We start from the raw sequence: 19,054 nt of genomic DNA, 5'->3' as shown, positions 1-19,054 counted from the left end.
TACTGGAGTTCCGCAGGGAAGTGTCCTTGGTCCCCTGCTCTTCCTCACATACATCAATGATCTTCCAAATGTATCCCAACACCTGAAACCCATTCTCTTTGCTGACGACATGACTTATGTCATCTCTCACCCTAATCTTGCCACCCTCAACACCATTGTTAACGAGGAGCTTATCAAAATATCGACTTGGATGACAGCCAATAAACTTACGCTTAACACTGACAAAACCTACTATATTATGTTTGGTAGCAGAGCAGGAGATGCACAAATTAACATTAAGATTGACAACACTCTAATTACCAGACATAATGAGGGCAAATTCCTAGGCCTATACCTTGACAACAACCTGAATTTCAGCACCCATATCCAACACATAACCAAAAAAGTATCCAAAACGGTTGGGATCCTCTCCAAGACACGATACTACGTGCAGCAAAATGCCCTTCTCACACTATACCACTCACTTATTTATCCATACCTCACCTATGCTATTTGTGCTTGGGGATCAACTGCAGCAACACACCTAAAGCCAATAATAACCCAACAAAAAGCTGCAGTAAGAATAATCACTAAATCCCATCCCTGGGAACACACCCCCCCACTCTTCATAGATCTAGACTTACTCCCTGTTCAGTACATCCACACTTACTACTGTGCAATCTACATCTACAGGACCTTAAACTCCAATATCAACCTTGACCTAAAATGCTTTCTTGATAGTTGTGACAGAACCCACAGGCATAACACCAGGCACAAACATCTCTACGACATTCCCCGTGTCCGACTAAACCTTTACAAAAATTCAATGTATGTCAAAGGCCCTAAAATCTGGAACACCCTACCTGAGAACTCTAGAACTGCAGACACATTCATCACCTTCAAAACTACCGTTAGAAAACATCTTATCTCCCTGATACACCCCATCAACTAACTACACGAATACCACCTGGTGGTTCACACTTACACTCACTCACCCATTTGACCATAAACAGAAATATTAATCTCAATCTTAAAATAATGAATCCTATGATACTCCAATACTGAAACTATGTACTGTGCCAAAACAAAAGCATTCACATTGCTAAACTCACGAACTAGTATTTAGTCACTTAGCCATAATACCAACTTACCTCATAATTTGTAATATTTTAAAATAAAGAATTAAACTAAGTCTGCCCGAAATGCCTAGCCATGCTAGGCGTTCTAGTGGTACACTCTGTAATCATTATTTAACTACATGTAAACCACACAACAACCAAATTCTGTAAATTCAACATTGTAATCTTTATAGAGAATAAACTTTGAATTTGAATTATATCCACACAAAAGTGCTTAACTAGTACTGCAGCCCTACACTGCATAATCATTAATTATTTAAAAACATAGAGGATACCATATTCCAGGAATCTGCTATACATAATTTTTTTTTTCTTTTCAACAAACCGGCCGTATCCCACCAAGGCAGGGTGGCCCAAAAAGAAAAACTAAAGTTTCTCTTTTTAAATTTAGTAATTTATACAGAAGGGGTTACTAAGCCCTTGCTCTCGGCATTTTAGTCGCCTCTTACAACACACATGGCTTACGGAGGAAGAATTCTGTTCCACTTTCCCATGGAGATAAGAGGAAATAAACAAGAACAAGAATTAGAAAGAAAATAGAAGAAAATCCAGAGGAGTGTGTGTATGTGTGTGTGTGTGTTTATGTACGTGCATATGTGTGTATGTATGTATGTGTGTATGTATGTACTTATGTGTGTATGTGTATGTGTGTATGTATGTATGTATGTATGTATGTATGTATGTATGTATGTGTGTATGTATGTATGTATGTATATTATATATATATATATATATATATATATATATATATATATATATATATATATATATATATATATATATATATATATATATATATATATATATATATATGCATGCTTGTACATGTATGTGTAGTGGGACCTAAGTGTAAGTAGAAGTAGCAAGACGTACCTGAAATATCCTAGGTAGTAGGTTGGTAGACAGCAACCACCCAGGGAGGTACTACCGTCCTGCCAAATGAGTGTTAAACGAAAGCCTGTAATTGTTTTACATGATGGTAGGACTGTTGGTGTTTTCTGTCTGTCTCATAAACATGCAAGATTTCAGGTACATCTTGCTACTTCTACTTGCACTTAGGTCACACTACACATACATGTACAAGCATATATATACACACCCCTCTGGGTTTTCTTCTATTTTCTTTCTAGTTCTTGTTTATTTCCTCTTATCTCCATGGCGAAATGGAACAGAATTCTTCTTCCATAAGCCATGCGTGTTTTAAGAGGTGACTAAAATGGCAGGAGCAAGGGCCTAGTAATCCCTTCTCCTGTATAAATGACTAAATTTAAAGAGACACCTTCGTTTTTCCTTCTGGGCCACCCCACATCGGTGGGATACGGCCGGTGTGTTGAAAGAAAGAAAGATATATATATATTTAACACATTGGCTGTTTCCCACCAAGGCAGTGTGACCCAAAAAGAAAGAAAAATACTTTCATCATTATTCAACACTTTCACCATCACTCATACATAATCACTGTCTTTGCAGAGGCGCTCAGATACGACAGTTTAGAAATCCCTCCAAACTGCCAATATCTATATGTGTATTTTTTTATTTTTTTTTACGTACTGGTCATCTACCAAGGCAGGGTAACCCAAAAAATTTATGCAGGATAAGGGGTTACTAGCCCTTTGCTCCCATATATATATATGCATGTACTATAATAATCTACATTCACTAATGCAAAGACTCTCCTAAAGAGTACAATATTTGTTGAACCACATCAAATACAGAGTTTTCTTCTAAACACAGTATAACATAAGGGAAAAATAATTGGTGCCAGAAATTGTTGATGTGATGTACCGTATGTCTCATTCTTGGACAATAGCTCTCATCTGTTTCTGTTACTACACTGTATCTAATTTTTATACTACCCCTCTGCTCACTCTAGATACCTATAAAATTTTTGCATATCCTACAGAACTTAAGTGTCTTACCTCTTCATTTTGGTAAAAGTGTGACTGGTGGTGCTTACGAAGTCGATGCTCCCGCAACATGTTCTCCAAATCAATTGCTGTAAAACTTGGAACCCCATCATCTGTATCCTCTGCTTCAGAGGATGACGATGATGTAACAAGTGTGTCCTTAAGCCACTGACGCTTTCGTCGTACAAAACTAAAGTTGTATAGATGAGACTTATCATTCTCACGCTCTAGAAATGTAGAAAAACCAAGCAAGTACTAGTTTATATTCAGGAGCCAGTTTTCTGCATTTATGGATATTTAATAAAATTAAGTGTATTTTCCTAAATTGAGAGAAAAGTTATATACAGTATTGAAATATTTTTGTAACACTTTAAACAATTAACATCTATACCATGTACTGTATCAAATTTAACCCTTTAACTGTTTTCGTCGTATATATACGTCTTACGAGCCACTGTTTTTGACGTATACAGGTCCTCCATCACAAATCTGGCATCATTGGGACCTGTAGTGTGCCGGATTACTGAGTTTGCTGGATTACAGAGTGGTTAGGTTAGAATACACTTAATAAAATTAACCAACTTGACTTACACAAAGTTCATTGAACATCGGCAAAAATCGAACATTTCCGCTACTTTGAGCTCAATTTCAAGGTACTTTTCGTCATGAAAGCAATCAAAATCATGTCTATTTCTGTAATATATCTTCCATTCTATCAAATGAGACCAAAAAAACAAGAATACAACCATAAAAACCATGCGAAAATATACTGCAAAGAGGCGGCTAATGGCTGAGAAGTGAACTCCCTTATTTATCATTCGTCTTTTTTATTTTTGTTGTACGTTAAGAAGCAAATTTCCATCATACATTGCCCAAGTTTCAATGAGATAGCCCAACAAACAACAGGGGAAAAAAAATATTTACCAAAAATCATATATGACAAGCCCAAGCCAGGTACTGGAAATAAGTCACTTTTTTGGATTATCCTAGGTTATCTACACATACACTGCTATGTATGGTAATCTATGTAACTGTATTTGTGTATACCTGAATAAACTTACTTATTTACTTACTTCTAGTCTGTCGACTGAGTACAAGAAACTGCCCATTCACTTATTTCAACTACCCAATATAGTGGTCAGAAATTGGCAATTTGGCCAATTTCACACAAATTTCAACAGATGCCAATTTCAAAATAGGGTCCAGAATAAACAATGCAGACATTCCTGGCACTAAAATAACATTTTCTCTGTTCATTAGTCACGGCTACAGGCCCCTCATATGCCTCTTACTTACCATTTGGAATTTTTATTCACAAAAAAATAGAAGATTTACTGTTATGCAGACTGCTGCATTATTGTAATAATTGTATAAATAATGTCAACCCATTCTTGACTCCGTATTGGAATTTGGACTGGCAGGCAGACAGGTATTGGACGGTGACGTCATTTGTTTACTCTTGAGCTTCGCTAAAGAATAGAACATTTTTGCTACTGTGAGTGCAATTTCAAGGTACTTTTCATCATGAAAGCAATCAAAATCATATATATTTCTGTAATATATCTTTCATTCTATCAAATGAGACCGAAAAAACGAGAATATAATCATAAAAACCATACAAAAATATACCGCTAAGAGGACGCTAATGGCTGAGAAGTGAACTCCGCTATTTATGGTCTGATTTCTTTTATTTTTGGTGTACGTTAAGAAGTATCTTTCCATCACAGATTGCCCAAGTTTCAATAAGATAACCCAACAAACAATTGAGAAAAAAAAAAAAAAAATAATAATAATAATAATAATAATAATAATAATATCTTTATTTACTACACGTACATGTACAAGGTATACAGGCCTAGCTGACATCAGTGACATACTACTATATAGAAAGGCACTTGTTATGCAGAGTACTTCAAGTAAATTAGGTCAGTGTCCCAGGATAACACCCACACCAGTCAGCTAACACCCAGGTACCCATTTACTGATGGGTGAACATAGTTTACAACAGGTGTTCAAAGAAAGTCCACAGACCCCCAATGTTTCTACCCATAATTGGGCTGGGAATCGAATATTTACCAAAAATCATATATGGCTAACCCAAGCCAGGTACTAGAAATAAGCCACGTTGACTTTTTTGGGTTATCCTAGGTTCTCTACACATATGCTGCTATGTGTGATAATCTATATAGAGAAAATAACTTTTTTGTTTCAGGTTTATGGTGCAGTACGAGTGTATATCACAGTTAGCCCTGTGCTATACTCTGTTTTCTCTAATATAAGCCCCCAAGACAGGGATAGGAGAATGGTATTTGTATACCATATCCTCTTCATACCTCCGTCGAACTGCTCGGTATTATGCCAAATATTATTTATTCTGGAGTATTTAACATGTTTTATGTTATTTATATTGTTTATTATGTCATATTAGATCAATTGTGATAGGCAAATAAGCTGTAGTGTTGATATTAGTGTAATAATAAAGCATATTCTCCTGCATCATGAGACTGAGCTCATGGCAACCGACAGTGGCTTCAAAGCCACCTTATCTTTAATGGACAATGTACTGTGTAGGTGCTTTACATAATGAGAAGCATTTCTTTTATTCATTGGAACCATGGCTAGGGCTAAAAGTAAGCAGGTTATAACAAATGGAGAAAAAGAAATTAGAATGACTTATGCAGCAAGTAGCGCCACCAAACAGTACCAGCAGGTTGGTGTGGCGACCCTGGAAATTTGAAATTATGCTAGCCAAAAGCGGCTTCAAATCAAGCAGGAGAAAGCTGGTAAGCCCACATGTGAGAGAATGGGTCTGAGTGGTAAGTGTGCACCATATAAAAAAATCCTGCAGCACGCAGTGCATAATCAGAAAAAAAAACTCTGACCGCTTTTTTTAATTAAAATGCTGACTTTGTGGTCTATTTTCGTATAGTATTTATGATTGTATTCTCGTTTTCCTGGTCTCATTTGATAGAATGGAAAACATATTATAGGAATAGAGGTGATTTTGGTTGGTTTTACTATGAAAAGAACCTTGAAATGGAGCTCAAAGTAGGGGAAATGCTTGATTTTTGCCGATGTTCAGAGGTAAACAAATGATGTCCTTTTCCAATAAAGGTCCGAGTAGCCATTCTAATATGCAGTAATGAATGGGTTTACATTATTTATACAATTATTACAATATTGCAGTAGTCTGCATAACAGGAAATCTTCTATTTTTTGTTTGAATAAAAATTCAAAATAGAAAGCAAGAGTAATATCAGAGGGGCCTGGAGACATGACTGATGAATAAAGAAAATTTTATTTTCGAGCAAGGAATGTCTGCATTGTTCATTCTGAACCCTATTTTGAAATCGTTATTTTTTTAATTTTCGTGAAATTGGCCAAATTGCAAATTTCTGACCACATTATTGCGAAGTTGAAATCGGTAAATTGGCAGTTTCTTGTACTCAATTGATAGAAAAATGGAGTTCTAAAGAAGCAGCTATGAGTTTGGTCGACTGGAACAACAGAATTAGCCGAAAATAGGGCTCAAAGTGGGCAAAATCGCCGATTCATAAATATCGCCAAGGTCGCTAGCTTTGCAAGAGCATAATTCCGTCAGTTTTTCATCAAATTTCGTTCTTTTGGGGTCATTACAATCTGGAAAAGATTCTCTATCATTTCATAAGAAATTATTTTTTTTTTTCGGGGGGAAATTTTGCGACACCAGGAGACACCTCAGGATTTGGGGTTGCGACAGTCAAGGGGTTAAATTTCTCTGACAGTCATAGGCAAATTACAGCAAGAACATATCTAAGAAACTTTCCAAAACAGCAGACTATTTTTCCAAAAAATATGTATGTCAAAAAATATCAATTACTCAGTACTGCTCTCTTATCTATCCTTACCTCATGTATGGCATACGTGCATAGGTATCTTCAACAGCAAATCACCTAAATTCCCCTCGTAACTAAACAAAAATTTGGCATTATAATGATCACTCAATCTGGTTTCTGAAAACACACACCTCTACTACACTATTCAACATACAACATTCAACATACTGTGTATACAATATATAATGGACACTCAAAACAATGATTAACTTGGAGAGCTGTAACAGTGCATAGACACAATATGTACAAGAAAATATACAGTTTCAATTCGATATCCTACTTGTTCAACTCAACACGAGTATAAACTCCATGTAAATAAATGGCCCAAAAATATGGAACACTACCGCAGAGGATTCAAAAAAAGCTCCCTATCTGACAACTACAGTGGACCCCTGGTTTACGATCAGCTCCCAATGCGACCAATTATGTAAGTGTATTTATGTAAGTGCGTTTGTATGTGTATGTTTGGGGGTCTGAAATGGACTAATCTAATTCACAATTTTCCTTATGGGAACAAATTCAGTCAGTACTGGCACCTGAACATACTTCTGGAATGAAATAATATCGTAAACCGGGGGTCCACTGTACTTCAAATATGGTTAACACCAGAATATGATGTAAATTTGTGAAAAAATGAACATAAATGTCAGTTTCTTTTTCTGTCTCATAAACACGCTAGATAACAGGGATATCTTCCTACTCCTACTTACACTTTGGTCACACTTCACAGACACGCACATGCATATATATATACATACATCTAGGTTTTTCTCCTTTTTCTAAATAGCTCTTGTTCTTCTTTATTTCTTCTATTGTCCATGGGGAAGTGGAAAAGAATCTTTCCTCCGTAAGCCATGCGTGTCGTATGAGGCGACTAAAATGCCGGGAGCAATGGGCTAGTAACCCCTTCTCCTGTAGACACTTACTAAAAAAGAGAAGAAGAAAAACTTCATAAAACTGGGATGCTTAAATGTGCGTGGATGTAGTGCGGATGACAAGAAACAGATGATTGCTGATGTTATGAATGAAAAGAAGTTGGATGTCCTGGCCCTAAGCGAAACAAAGCTGAAGGGGGTAGGAGAGTTTCAGTGGGGGGAAATAAATGGGATTAAATCTGGAGTATCTGAGAGAGTTAGAGCAAAGGAAGGGGTAGCAGTAATGTTAAATGATCAGTTATGGAAGGAGAAAAGAGAATATGAATGTGTAAATTCAAGAATTATGTGGATTAAAGTAAAGGTTGGATGCGAGAAGTGGGTCATAATAAGCGTGTATGCACCTGGAGAAGAGAGGAATGCAGAGGAAAGAGAGAGATTTTGGGAGATGTTAAGTGAATGTATAGGAGCCTTTGAACCAAGTGAGAGAGTAATTGTGGTAAGGGACCTGAATGCTAAAGTAGGAGAAACTTTTAGAGAGGGTGTGGTAGGTAAGTTTGGGGTGCCAGGTGTAAATGATAATGGGAGCCCTTTGATTGAACTTTGTATAGAAAGGGGTTTAGTTATAGGTAATACATATTTTAAGAAAAAGAGGATAAATAAGTATACAAGATATGATGTAGGGCGAAATGACAGTAGTTTGTTGGATTATGTATTGGTAGATAAAAGACTGTTGAGTAGACTTCAGGATGTACATGTTTATAGAGGGGCCACAGATATATCAGATCACTTTCTAGTTGTAGCTACACTGAGAGTAAAAGGTAGATGGGATACAAGGAGAATAGAAGCATCAGGGAAGAGAGAGGTGAAGGTTTATAAACTAAAAGAGGAGGCAGTTAGGGTAAGATATAAACAGCTATTGGAGGATAGATGGGCTAATGAGAGCATAGGCAATGGGGTCGAAGAGGTATGGGGTAGGTTTAAAAATGTAGTGCTAGAGTGTTCAGCAGAAGTTTGTGGTTACAGGAAAGTGGGTGCGGGAGGGAAGAGGAGCGATTGGTGGAATGATGATGTGAAGAGAGTAGTAAGGGAGAAAAAGTTAGCATATGAGAAGTTTTTACAAAGTAGAAGTGATGCAAGGAGGGAAGAGTATATGGAGAAAAAGAGAGAGGTTAAGAGAGTGGTGAAGCAATGTAAAAAGAGAGCAAATGAGAGAGTGGGTGATGTTATCAACAAATTTTGTTGAAAATAACAAAAAGTTTTGGAGTGAGATTAACAAGTTAAGAAAGCCTAGAGAACAAATGGATTTGTCAGTTAAAAATAGGAGAGGAGAGTTATTAAATGGAGAGTTAGAGGTATTGGGAAGATGGAGGGAATATTTTGAGGAATTGTTAAATGTTGATGAAGATAGGGAAGCTGTGATTTCGTGTATAGGGCAAGGAGGAACAACTTCTTGTAGGAGTGAGGAAGAGCCAGTTGTGAGTGTGGGGGAAGTTCGTGAGGCAGTAGGTAAAATGAAAGGGGGTAAGGCAGCTGGGATTGATGGGATAAAGATAGAAATGTTAACCCTTTGAGGGTCGACAGGCCCTCTCCGAAACTCGTTCTCAGGGTCGGCCAAATTTAAAAAAAAAAAAAAAATTATTTTCTCTTATGAAAAGATAGAGAATCTTTTCCCGATCATAAAGACACCAAAAGTTTGAAATTTGATAGAAAACTTACGGAATTATGCTCTCGCAAAGTTAGCGGTCTCAGCGATGTTTACGCATCGGCGATTTTGCCCACTTTGAGCCCCATTTTCGGCCAATTTCACTGTACTAGTCGACAAAAAACATGAATATTTCGCTAGAACTCCATTTTTTCTATCGAATGGGTGCAAGAAACCACCCATTTATAAATTCAACTATCCAGTACAGTGGTCAGAATTTAGCAATTTTGCCAATTTCACACAAATTTCAAAAGATGCCAATTTCCGAATAGGTTCCAGAATAAACAAGAAAGACATTCCTGGCACTAAAATGACATTTCCTCTAGTCATTAGTCACGTCTCAAGGGCCCTCTTATATTCTTTTGCTTTCCACTTTGAATTTTTATTCTCACAAAAAATATAAGATTTACTGTTACGCAGACTACTGCATTAGTGTAAAAAATGGTATAAATATTATTGGTGCACTTGTAAAACAATATTAGACTCACCAGTTGACGTGTATTGCACGCTTGGCACGATTTGTTTACTTTTGAAGTTTGGTAAAAATCGAACATTTCTGCTACTTTGAGCTCAATTTCAAGGCACCTTTCATTGTAAAACCAGTCAAAATCATCTCAATTTCTGTAATATGTCTTCCATTCTATAAAATGAGACCAAGAAAACTAGAATACAACAATAAATACCATACGAAAATACACTGCAAAGTCGCTGATTTATTAAAAAAAAATGGTCAAAGTTTTTTTTTTCTCATTATGCACTGTGTGCTGCAGGATTTTTTTTAGACTGTGCACACTGACCACATAGACCCATTCTTTCATATGAAGGCCTACCAGCTTTCTCCCACTAGATTTGAGGCCGCTAGAATTTATGAGTACTAGTACGTCAAAAACCCCTACGCGTAAAACGTACTAGTACAACCAAAACCCTCAAAGGGTTAAAAGCAGGTGGGGATATAGTTTTGGAGTGGTTGGTGCAATTATTTAATAAATGTATGGAAGAGGGTAAGGTACCTAGGGATTGGCAGAGAGCATGCATAGTTCCTTTGTATAAAGGCAAAGGGGATAAAAGAGAGTGCAAAAATTATAGGGGGATAAGTCTGTTGAGTATACCTGGCAAAGTGTATGGTAGAGTTATTATTGAAAGAATTAAGAGTAAGATGGAGAATAGGATAGCAGATGAACAAGGAGGCTTTAGGAAAGGTAGGGGGTGTGTGAACCAGGTGTTTACAGTGAAACATAAAAGCGAACAGTATTTAGATAAGGCTAAAGAGGTCTTTGTGGCATTTATGGATTTGGAAAAGGCTTATGACAGGGTGGATAGGGGGGCAATGTGGCAGATGTTGCAGGTGTATGGTGTAGGAGGTAGGTTACTGAAAGCAGTGAAGAGTTTTTACGAGGATAGTGAGGCTCAAGTTAGAGTATGTAGGAAAGAGGGAAATTATTTCCCAGTAAAAGTAGGCCATAGACAAGGATGTGTGATGTCACCGTGGTTGTTTAATATATTTATAGATGGGGTTGTAAGAGAAGTAAATGCGAGGGTCTTGGCAAGAGGCGTGGAGTTAAAAGATAAAGAATCACACATAAAGTGGGAGTTGTCACAGTTGCTCTTTGCTGATGACACTGTGCTCTTGGGAGATTCTGAAGAGAAGTTGCAGAGATTGGTGGATGAATTTGGTAGGGTGTGCAAAAGAAGAAAATTGAAAGTGAATACAGGAAAGAGTAAGGTTATGAGGATAACAAAAAGATTAGGTGATGAAAGATTGGATATCAGATTGGAGGGAGAGATTATGGAGGAGGTGAATGTATTCAGATATTTGGGAGTGGACATGTCAGCGGATGGGTCTATGAAAGATGAGGTGAATCATAGAATTGATGAGGGGAAAAGGGTGAGTGGTGCACTTAGGAGTCTGTGGAGACAAAGAAGACACATATGCAACAGTTAGGTATCTTTATTATGAAACGTTTCGCCTACACTGGCCGATTCCCACCAAGGCAGGGTGGCCCGAAAAAGAAAAACTTTCACCATCATTCACTCCATCACTGTCTTGCCAGAAGGGTGCTTTACACTACAGTTTTTAAACTGCAACATTAACACCCCTCCTTCAGAGTGCAGGCACTGTACTTCCCATCTCCAGGACTCAAGTCCGGCCTGCCGGTTTCCCTGAATCCCTTCATAAATGTTACTTTGCTCACACTCCAACAGCACGTCAAGTATTAAAAACCATTTGTCTCCATTCACTCCTATCAAACACGCTCACGCATGCCTGCTGGAAGTCCAAGCCCCTCGCACACAAAACCTCCTTTACCCCCTCCCTCCAACCTTTCCTAGGCCGACCCCTACCCCGCCTTCCTTCCACTACAGACTGATACACTCTTGAAGTCATATATATATATATATATATATATATATATATATATATATATATATATATATATATATATATATATATATATATATATATATATATACAGTGGACCCCCGCATAGCGAACGCCTTGCATAGCGAACAATCCGCATAGCGAACGCTTTGTTCACTAAAATTTTGCCCCGCATAGTGGACAAAAACCCGCTCAGCGACCTTCGTCCGAGACTCGTCCAATGTTTACCAGCCAGCCTCCGCGGTAACATTCAAGCATACACTCGGAATATTTCGTATTATTACAGTGTTTTCGGTGCTGTTTGTGGAAAATAAGTGACCATGGGCCCCAAGAAAGCTTCTAGTGCCAACCCTACACCTCAAAGGGTAAGAATACCCATTGAAATGAAGAAAGAGATCATTGATAAGTATGAAAGTGGAGTACGTATCACCGACCTGGTCAGGTTGTACAAGAAACCAAAATCAACCATCGCTTCTATTGTGGGCAAGAAAACGGCAATCAAGGAAGCTGTTGTTGCCAAAGGTTTAACTGTGTTTTCGAAACAAAGATCGCAAGTGATGGAAGATGTTGAGAGACTCTTATTGGTGTGGAAGTAACCCCAGAAAAGGACTTGCTACCTCAAGTCCTAATGGAAGGGGATTCCCCTTCTAAACACTAACACTCTCTCTCCCCTCCTCCCATCCCATCAATCATCACCAGATCTTCAATAAAAGTAAGTGTCATGTAATTGTGCATGCATTTTTCAGTTTGTGTGTACTAAAATTAACATTTTTTTGTGGTAAAAAAAATTTTTTTTCATACTTTTGGGTGTCTTGCACGGATTAATTTTATTTCCATTATTTCTTATGGGGAAAATTAATTCGCATAGCGAACATTTCGCATAACGACCAGCCCTCTTGCACGGATTAAGTTCGCTATGCGGGGGTCCACTGTATATATACAGTGGACCCCCGCATAGCGAACTTAATCCGTGCAAGAGGGCTGGCTGTTATGCGAAATGTTCGCTATGCGAATGAATTTTCCCCATAAGAAATAATGGAAATAAAATTAATCCGTGCAAGACACCCAAAAGTATGAAAAAAAATTTTTTTTACCACAAAAAAATGTTAATTTTAGTACACACAAACTGAAAAAGGCATGCACAATTACATGACACTTACTTTTATTGAAGATCTGGTGATGATTGATGGGATGGGAGGAGGGGAGAGAGAGTGTTAGTGTTTAGAAGGGGAATCCCCTTCCATTAGGACTTGAGGTAGCAAGTCCTTTTCTGGGGTTACTTCCCTTCTTTTAATGCCACTAGGACCAGCTTCAGAGTCACTGGACTTCTTTCGCACAACATATCTGTCCATAGTGGCCTGTACCTCTCGTTCCTTTATGATTTGTCTAAAGTGGTTCACAACAGTGTCATTGTAACAGTCACCAGCACGGCTTGCAATAGCTGTGTGAGGGTGATTTTCATCAAAAAAGGTTTGCACTTCAAGCCATTTTGCACACATTTCCTTAATCTTTGAAGTAGGCAATTCCTTCAATTTCTCTCTCCCCTCCTTTGAACCAGTTTCCCCAGGTCTGGCCTCTTGCTCTTGAAGTTGATCTATCAGCTCATCAGTGGTTAGTTCTTCATTGTCCTCCTCCACCAACTCTTCCACATCCTCCCCACTAACCTCCAACCCCAAGGACTTCCCCAATTCCACAATTGATTCCTCAACTGGTATACTCCTCTCAGGGTTAGCCTCAAACCCTTCAAAATCCCTTTTGTCTACACATTCTGGCCACAGTTTCTTCCAAGCAGAGTTCAAGGTTCTCTTAGTCACTCCCTCCCAAGCCTTACCTATAAGGTTTACACAATTGAGGATATTAAAGTGATCCTTCCAAAACTCTTTTAGAGTCAATCGAGTGTCTGTGGTCACTTCAAAGCACTTTTGAAACAGAGCTTTTGTGTACAGTTTCTTGAAGTTGGAAATGACCTGCTGGTCCATGGGCTGCAGGAGAGGAGTGGTATTAGGAGGCAAAAACTTCACCTTAATGAAGCTCATGTCCCCATAAAGTCGCTCTGCCACGTCTGTAGGATGACCAGGGGCATTGTCTAACACCAGGAGGCACTTAAGGTCTAATTTCTTTTCAGTTAGGTAATCTTTCACATTGGGGGCAAATGCATGGTGTAACCAGTTATAGAAAAAGTCCCTAGTGACCCATGCCTTACTGTTTGCCCTCCACAGCACACACAAATTATCCTTGAGGACATTCTTTTGCCTGAACGCTCTGGGAGTTTCAGAGTGATACACTAATAAAGGCTTAACTTTGCAATCACCACTAGCATTGGCACACATCAACAAAGTAAGCCTGTCTTTCATAGGCTTATGTCCTGGGAGTGCCTTTTCCTCCTGAGTAATGTAGGTCCTGCTTGGCATTTTCTTCCAGAACAGGCCTGTTTCATCACAATTAAACACTTGTTCAGGTTTCAGTCCTTCAGTTTCTATGTACTCCTTGAATTCATGCACATATTTTTCAGCCGCTTTGTGGTCCGAACTGGCAGCCTCACCGTGCCATATCACACTATGGATGCCACTACGCTTCTTAAATCTCTCAAACCAACCTTTGCTGGCCTTAAATTCACTCACATCATCACTAGTTGCAGGCATTTTTTTAATTAAATCGTCATGCAACTTCCTAGCCTTTTCACATATGATCGCTTGAGAGACGCTATCTCCTGCTAGCTGTTTTTCATTTATCCACACCAATAAGAGTCTCTCAACATCTTCCATCACTTGCGATCTTTGTTTCGAAAACACAGTTAAACCTTTGGCAACAACAGCTTCCTTGATTGCCGTTTTCTTGCCCACAATAGAAGAGATGGTTGATTTTGGTTTCTTGTACAACCTGACCAGGTCGGTGATACGTACTCCACTTTCATACTTATCAATGATCTCTTTCTTTATTTCAATAGGAATCCTAACCCTTATTGCTGTAGGGTTGGAACTAGAAGCTTTCTTGGGGCCTATGGTCACTTATTTTCCAGAAACACCACCGAAAACACTGTAATAATACGAAATATTCCGAGTGTATGCTTGAATGTTACCGCGGAGGCTGGCTGGTAAACAATGGCACAGGCGGCACATGTGAGGCTGGCTGAGGGCGCACATTGGACGCGTCTCGGACGAAGGCCGCTGAGCGGGTTTTTGTCCACTATGCGGGGCAAAATTTTAGCGAACAAAGCGTCCGCTATGCAGATTGTCCGCTATGCAAGGCGTCCGCTATGCGGGGGTCCACTGTATATATATATATATATATATATATATATATACAGTGGACCTTCAGTTGTTGTCTGGTGCAGCAACCGTACAATTCGGATTTCAAGCACATTTTTCGGCAAAATTTTCCCCCGTGTTTCGTACATCTGCTCGGAAATCATCCGTATCAGATGCATCCACCCTCCGGGACGCAGCTTCCCATGCGTACCAGACTCAGTCTGCCTCTTTCTCTCATTGAGTTACCAATACTCCACGCATTCATCCATTGCTTTTATGCTTGTTTATTGATTGTGACTGCGAAATAAGCCACAATGGAGCCAAAGATAGTTCAGAGTGCCAGCCCTTTGGCAAAGAAGGTGAGAAACATGATAGAATTCAAGAAAGAACTCGTAGAATGAGTTGCAAAGTTTTGTGGAGAAATATCTCTACCACCCTCTACAAAGGTGGTAGTGATTGTGGTAGAGGGTGGTAGTGATGGCAGTAGAGGGTGGTAGTGATGGTGGTAGAGGGTGGTAGTGAAGGTGGTAGAGAGTGGTAGTGGGTGGTAGTGATGGTGGTAGAGGGTGGTAGAGGGTGGTAGTGATGGTAGTAGAGGGTGGTAGTGATGGTGGTAGTGATGACAAACAATCAAAGATGTTGAGAAGTTGTTGTTATATATATATGTGTGTGTGTGTGTGTGTGTGTACACTCACCTATTTGTACTCACCTATTTGTGGTTGCAGGGGTCGAGCCTTAGCTCCTGGCCCCGCCTCTTCACCGGTTGCTACTGGGCCCTCTCTCTCCCCGCTCCATGAGCTTTATCAAACCTCGTCTTAAAACTGTGTATGGTTCCTGCCTCCACTACGTCATTTTCTAGGCTATTCCACTGCCTTACAACTCTATGACTGAAGAAATACTTCCTACTATCTCTCTGACTCATTTGTGTCTTCAACTTCCAATTGTGGCCTCTTGTTTCTGTGTCCCCTCCCTGGAACATCCTGTCTTTGTCCACCTTGTCTATTCCACGCAGTATTTTATATGTCGTTATCATGTCTCCCCTGACCCTCCTGTCCTCCAGTGTCGTCAGGCCGATTTCCCTTAATCTTTCTTCATAGGACATTCCCCTTAGCTCTGGAACTAACCTTGTCGTAAACCTTTGTACTTTCTCTAGTTTCTTGACGTGCTTTCTCAAGTGCGGGTTCCAAACAGGTGCTGCATACTCCAGTATGGGCCTGACATACACGGTGTACAGTGTCTTGAATGATTCCTTTCTAAGGTATCGGAATGCTGTTCTCAGGTTTGCCAGGCGCCCATATGCTGCAGCAGTTATCTGATTGATGTGTGCTTCCGGAGACATGCTCGGTGTTATACTCACCCCAAGATCTTTCTCCTTGAGTGAGGTTTGCAGTCTTTGGCCACCTAGCCTATACTCTGTCTGTGGTCTTCTGTGCCCTTCCCCTATCTTCATGACTTTGCATTTGGCAGGATTAAATTCGAGAAGCCATTTGCTGGACCAGGTGTCCAGTCTGTCCAGGTCTCTTTGAAGTCCTGCCTGGTCCTCATCAGATTTAATTCTCCTCATTAACTTCACATCATCTGCAAACAGGGACACTTCTGAGTCTAACCCTTCCATCATGTCGTTCACATATACCAAAAATAGCACTGGTCCTAGGACCGACCCCTGTGGGACCCCGCTCGTCACAGGTGCCCACTGTGATACATCATTACGTACCATGACTCGTTGTTGCCTCCCTGTCAGGTATTCTCTGATCCATTGCAGTGCCCTTCCTGTTATATGCGCCTGATGCTCTAGCTTCTGCACTAATCTCTTGTGAGGAACTGTGTCAAAGGCCTTCTTGCAGTCCAAGAAGATGCAATCAACCCACCCCTCTCTCTCGTGTCTTACTTCTGTTATTTTATCATAAAACTCCAGAAGGTTTGTGACACAGGATTTGCCTTCCATGAATCCGTGCTGGTTGGCATTTATACTCTTGTTCCATTCCAGGTGCTCCACCACTCTCCTCCTGATAATCTTCTCCATAATTTTGCATACTATACACGTCAATGACACAGGTCTATAGTTTAGTGCCTCTTTTCTGTCTCCTTTTTTAAAAATGGGAACTACATTTGCCGTCTTCCATACATCAGGTAGTTGCCCAGTTTCCAGGGACGTGTTGAAGACACACACACACGTGTGTGTGTGTGTGTGTGTGTGTGTGTGTGTGTGTGTGTGTGTGTACTCACCTAATTGTGGTTGCAGGGGTCGAGACTCAGCTCCTGGCCCCGCCTCTTCACTGATCGCTACTGGATCCTCTCTCTCTCTGCTTCCTGAGCTTTGTCATACCTATTCTTAAAACTATGTATGGTTCCTGCCTCCACTACTTCACTTGCTAGGCTATTCCACTTGCTGACAACTCTATGACTGAAGAAATACTTCCTAACGTCCCTGTGACTCGTCTGAGTCTTCAGCTTCCAGTTGTGACCCCTTGTCCCTGTGTCCCCTCTCTGGAACATCCTATCTCTGTCCACCTTGTCTATTCCCCGCAGTATCTTGTATGTCGTTATCATGTCTCCCCTGACCCTTCTGTCCTCCAGTGTCGTCAGTCCAATTTCCCTTAACCTTTCCTCGTACGACATTCCCTTGAGCTCTGGGACTAGCCTTGTTGCAAACCTTTGTACTTTCTCTAACTTCTTGACGTGCTTGACCAGGTGTGGGTTCCAGGCTGGTGCTGCATACTCCAGTATGGGCCTAACATACACAGTGTACAGTGTCTTGAACGATTCCTTATTAAGGTATCGGAACGCTATTCTCAGGTTTGCCAGGCGCCCGTATGCTGCAGCTGTTATTTGGTTGATGTGTGCCTCCGGTGATGTGCTCGGTGTTATGGTCACCCCAAGGTCTTTCTCCCTGAGTGAGGTCTGTAGTCTTTGTCCACCTAGCCTATACTCTGTCTGCGGTCTTCTTTGCCCCTCCCCAATCTTCATGACTTTGCATTTGGCTGGATTGAATTTGAGAAGCCAGTTACTGGACCACATGTCCAGCCTCTCCAGGTCTCTTTGCAGTCCTGCCTCATCCTCGTCCGATTTAATTCTTCTCATCAACTTCACGTCATCTGCGAACAGGGACACTTCAGAGTCTATTCCTTCCATCATGTCGTTCACATATATCAAAAATAGCACTGGTCCTAGAACTGACCCCTGTGGGACCCCGCTCGTAACAGGCGCCCACTGTGATACCTCTTCACATACCATGACTCGTTGCTGCCTCCCTGTCAGGTATTCCCTTATCCATTGCAGTGCCCTTCCTTTTACGTGTGCCTGATCCTCCAGCTTCTGCACTAATCTCTTGTGGGGAACTGTGTCAAAGGCCTTCCTGCAGTCTAGGAAAACGCAATCTACCCACCCCTCTCTCTCGTGTCTTACTTCTGTTACCTTGTCATAAAACTCCAGGAGGTTTGTGATACAAGATTTGCCTTCCATGAACCCATGCTGGTTTTCATTTATAATCTTGTTCCTTTCCAGGTGTTCGACCACTCTCCTCCTGATAATCTTCTCCATGACTTTGCACACAATACATGTCAGAGACACAGGTCTGTAGTTTAGTGCCTCATTTCTGTTTCCTTTTTTAAATATGGGGACTACATTAGCTGTCTTCCATTTCTCAGGTAGTTGCCCAGTTTCAAGGGATGTGTTGAAGATTGTGGTTAGAGGCACACACAGCATCTCTGCTCCTTCTCTAAGGACCCATGGGGAGATGTTGTCCGGTCCCATCGCCTTTGAGGTGTCAAGGTCACTTAAGAGCTTCTTCACCTCCTCCTCAGTTGTTCGTATGTCATCCAACACTTGTTGGTATATTCCCTCTTGATGTTCCCTTCTGTGCTGTCTTCCCACAGCCCTTCCTGTCTCTACTGTAAAAACTTCCTTAAATCTCCTGTTCAGCTCCTCACATACCTCCTGATCATTTCTTGTG

The 19,054-nt window shown here is 40.2% G+C and overlaps 1 protein-coding gene across 2 annotated transcripts in view; it reads right to left on the bottom strand.

The window, feature by feature from the left end:
* Ino80 (chromatin-remodeling ATPase INO80) overlaps positions 1-19,054 on the bottom strand; it is a 754,916-nt gene that overhangs the window by 704,571 nt on the left and 31,291 nt on the right. For both annotated transcript variants that reach the window (XM_070098261.1, XM_070098262.1), the window contains exon 4: positions 3,038-3,252. In XM_070098261.1, the coding sequence (XP_069954362.1) occupies positions 3,038-3,252 (215 nt within the window). The remainder of the gene's footprint in view (positions 1-3,037; positions 3,253-19,054) is intronic.

Source organism: Cherax quadricarinatus, chromosome 61 (assembly GCF_038502225.1).
Source record: "Cherax quadricarinatus isolate ZL_2023a chromosome 61, ASM3850222v1, whole genome shotgun sequence".
Classification (NCBI taxonomy): domain Eukaryota; kingdom Metazoa; phylum Arthropoda; class Malacostraca; order Decapoda; family Parastacidae; genus Cherax; species Cherax quadricarinatus.
Note: the sequence above shows the minus strand (reverse complement) of the source record. Positions and strands in the feature narration are given on the sequence as shown.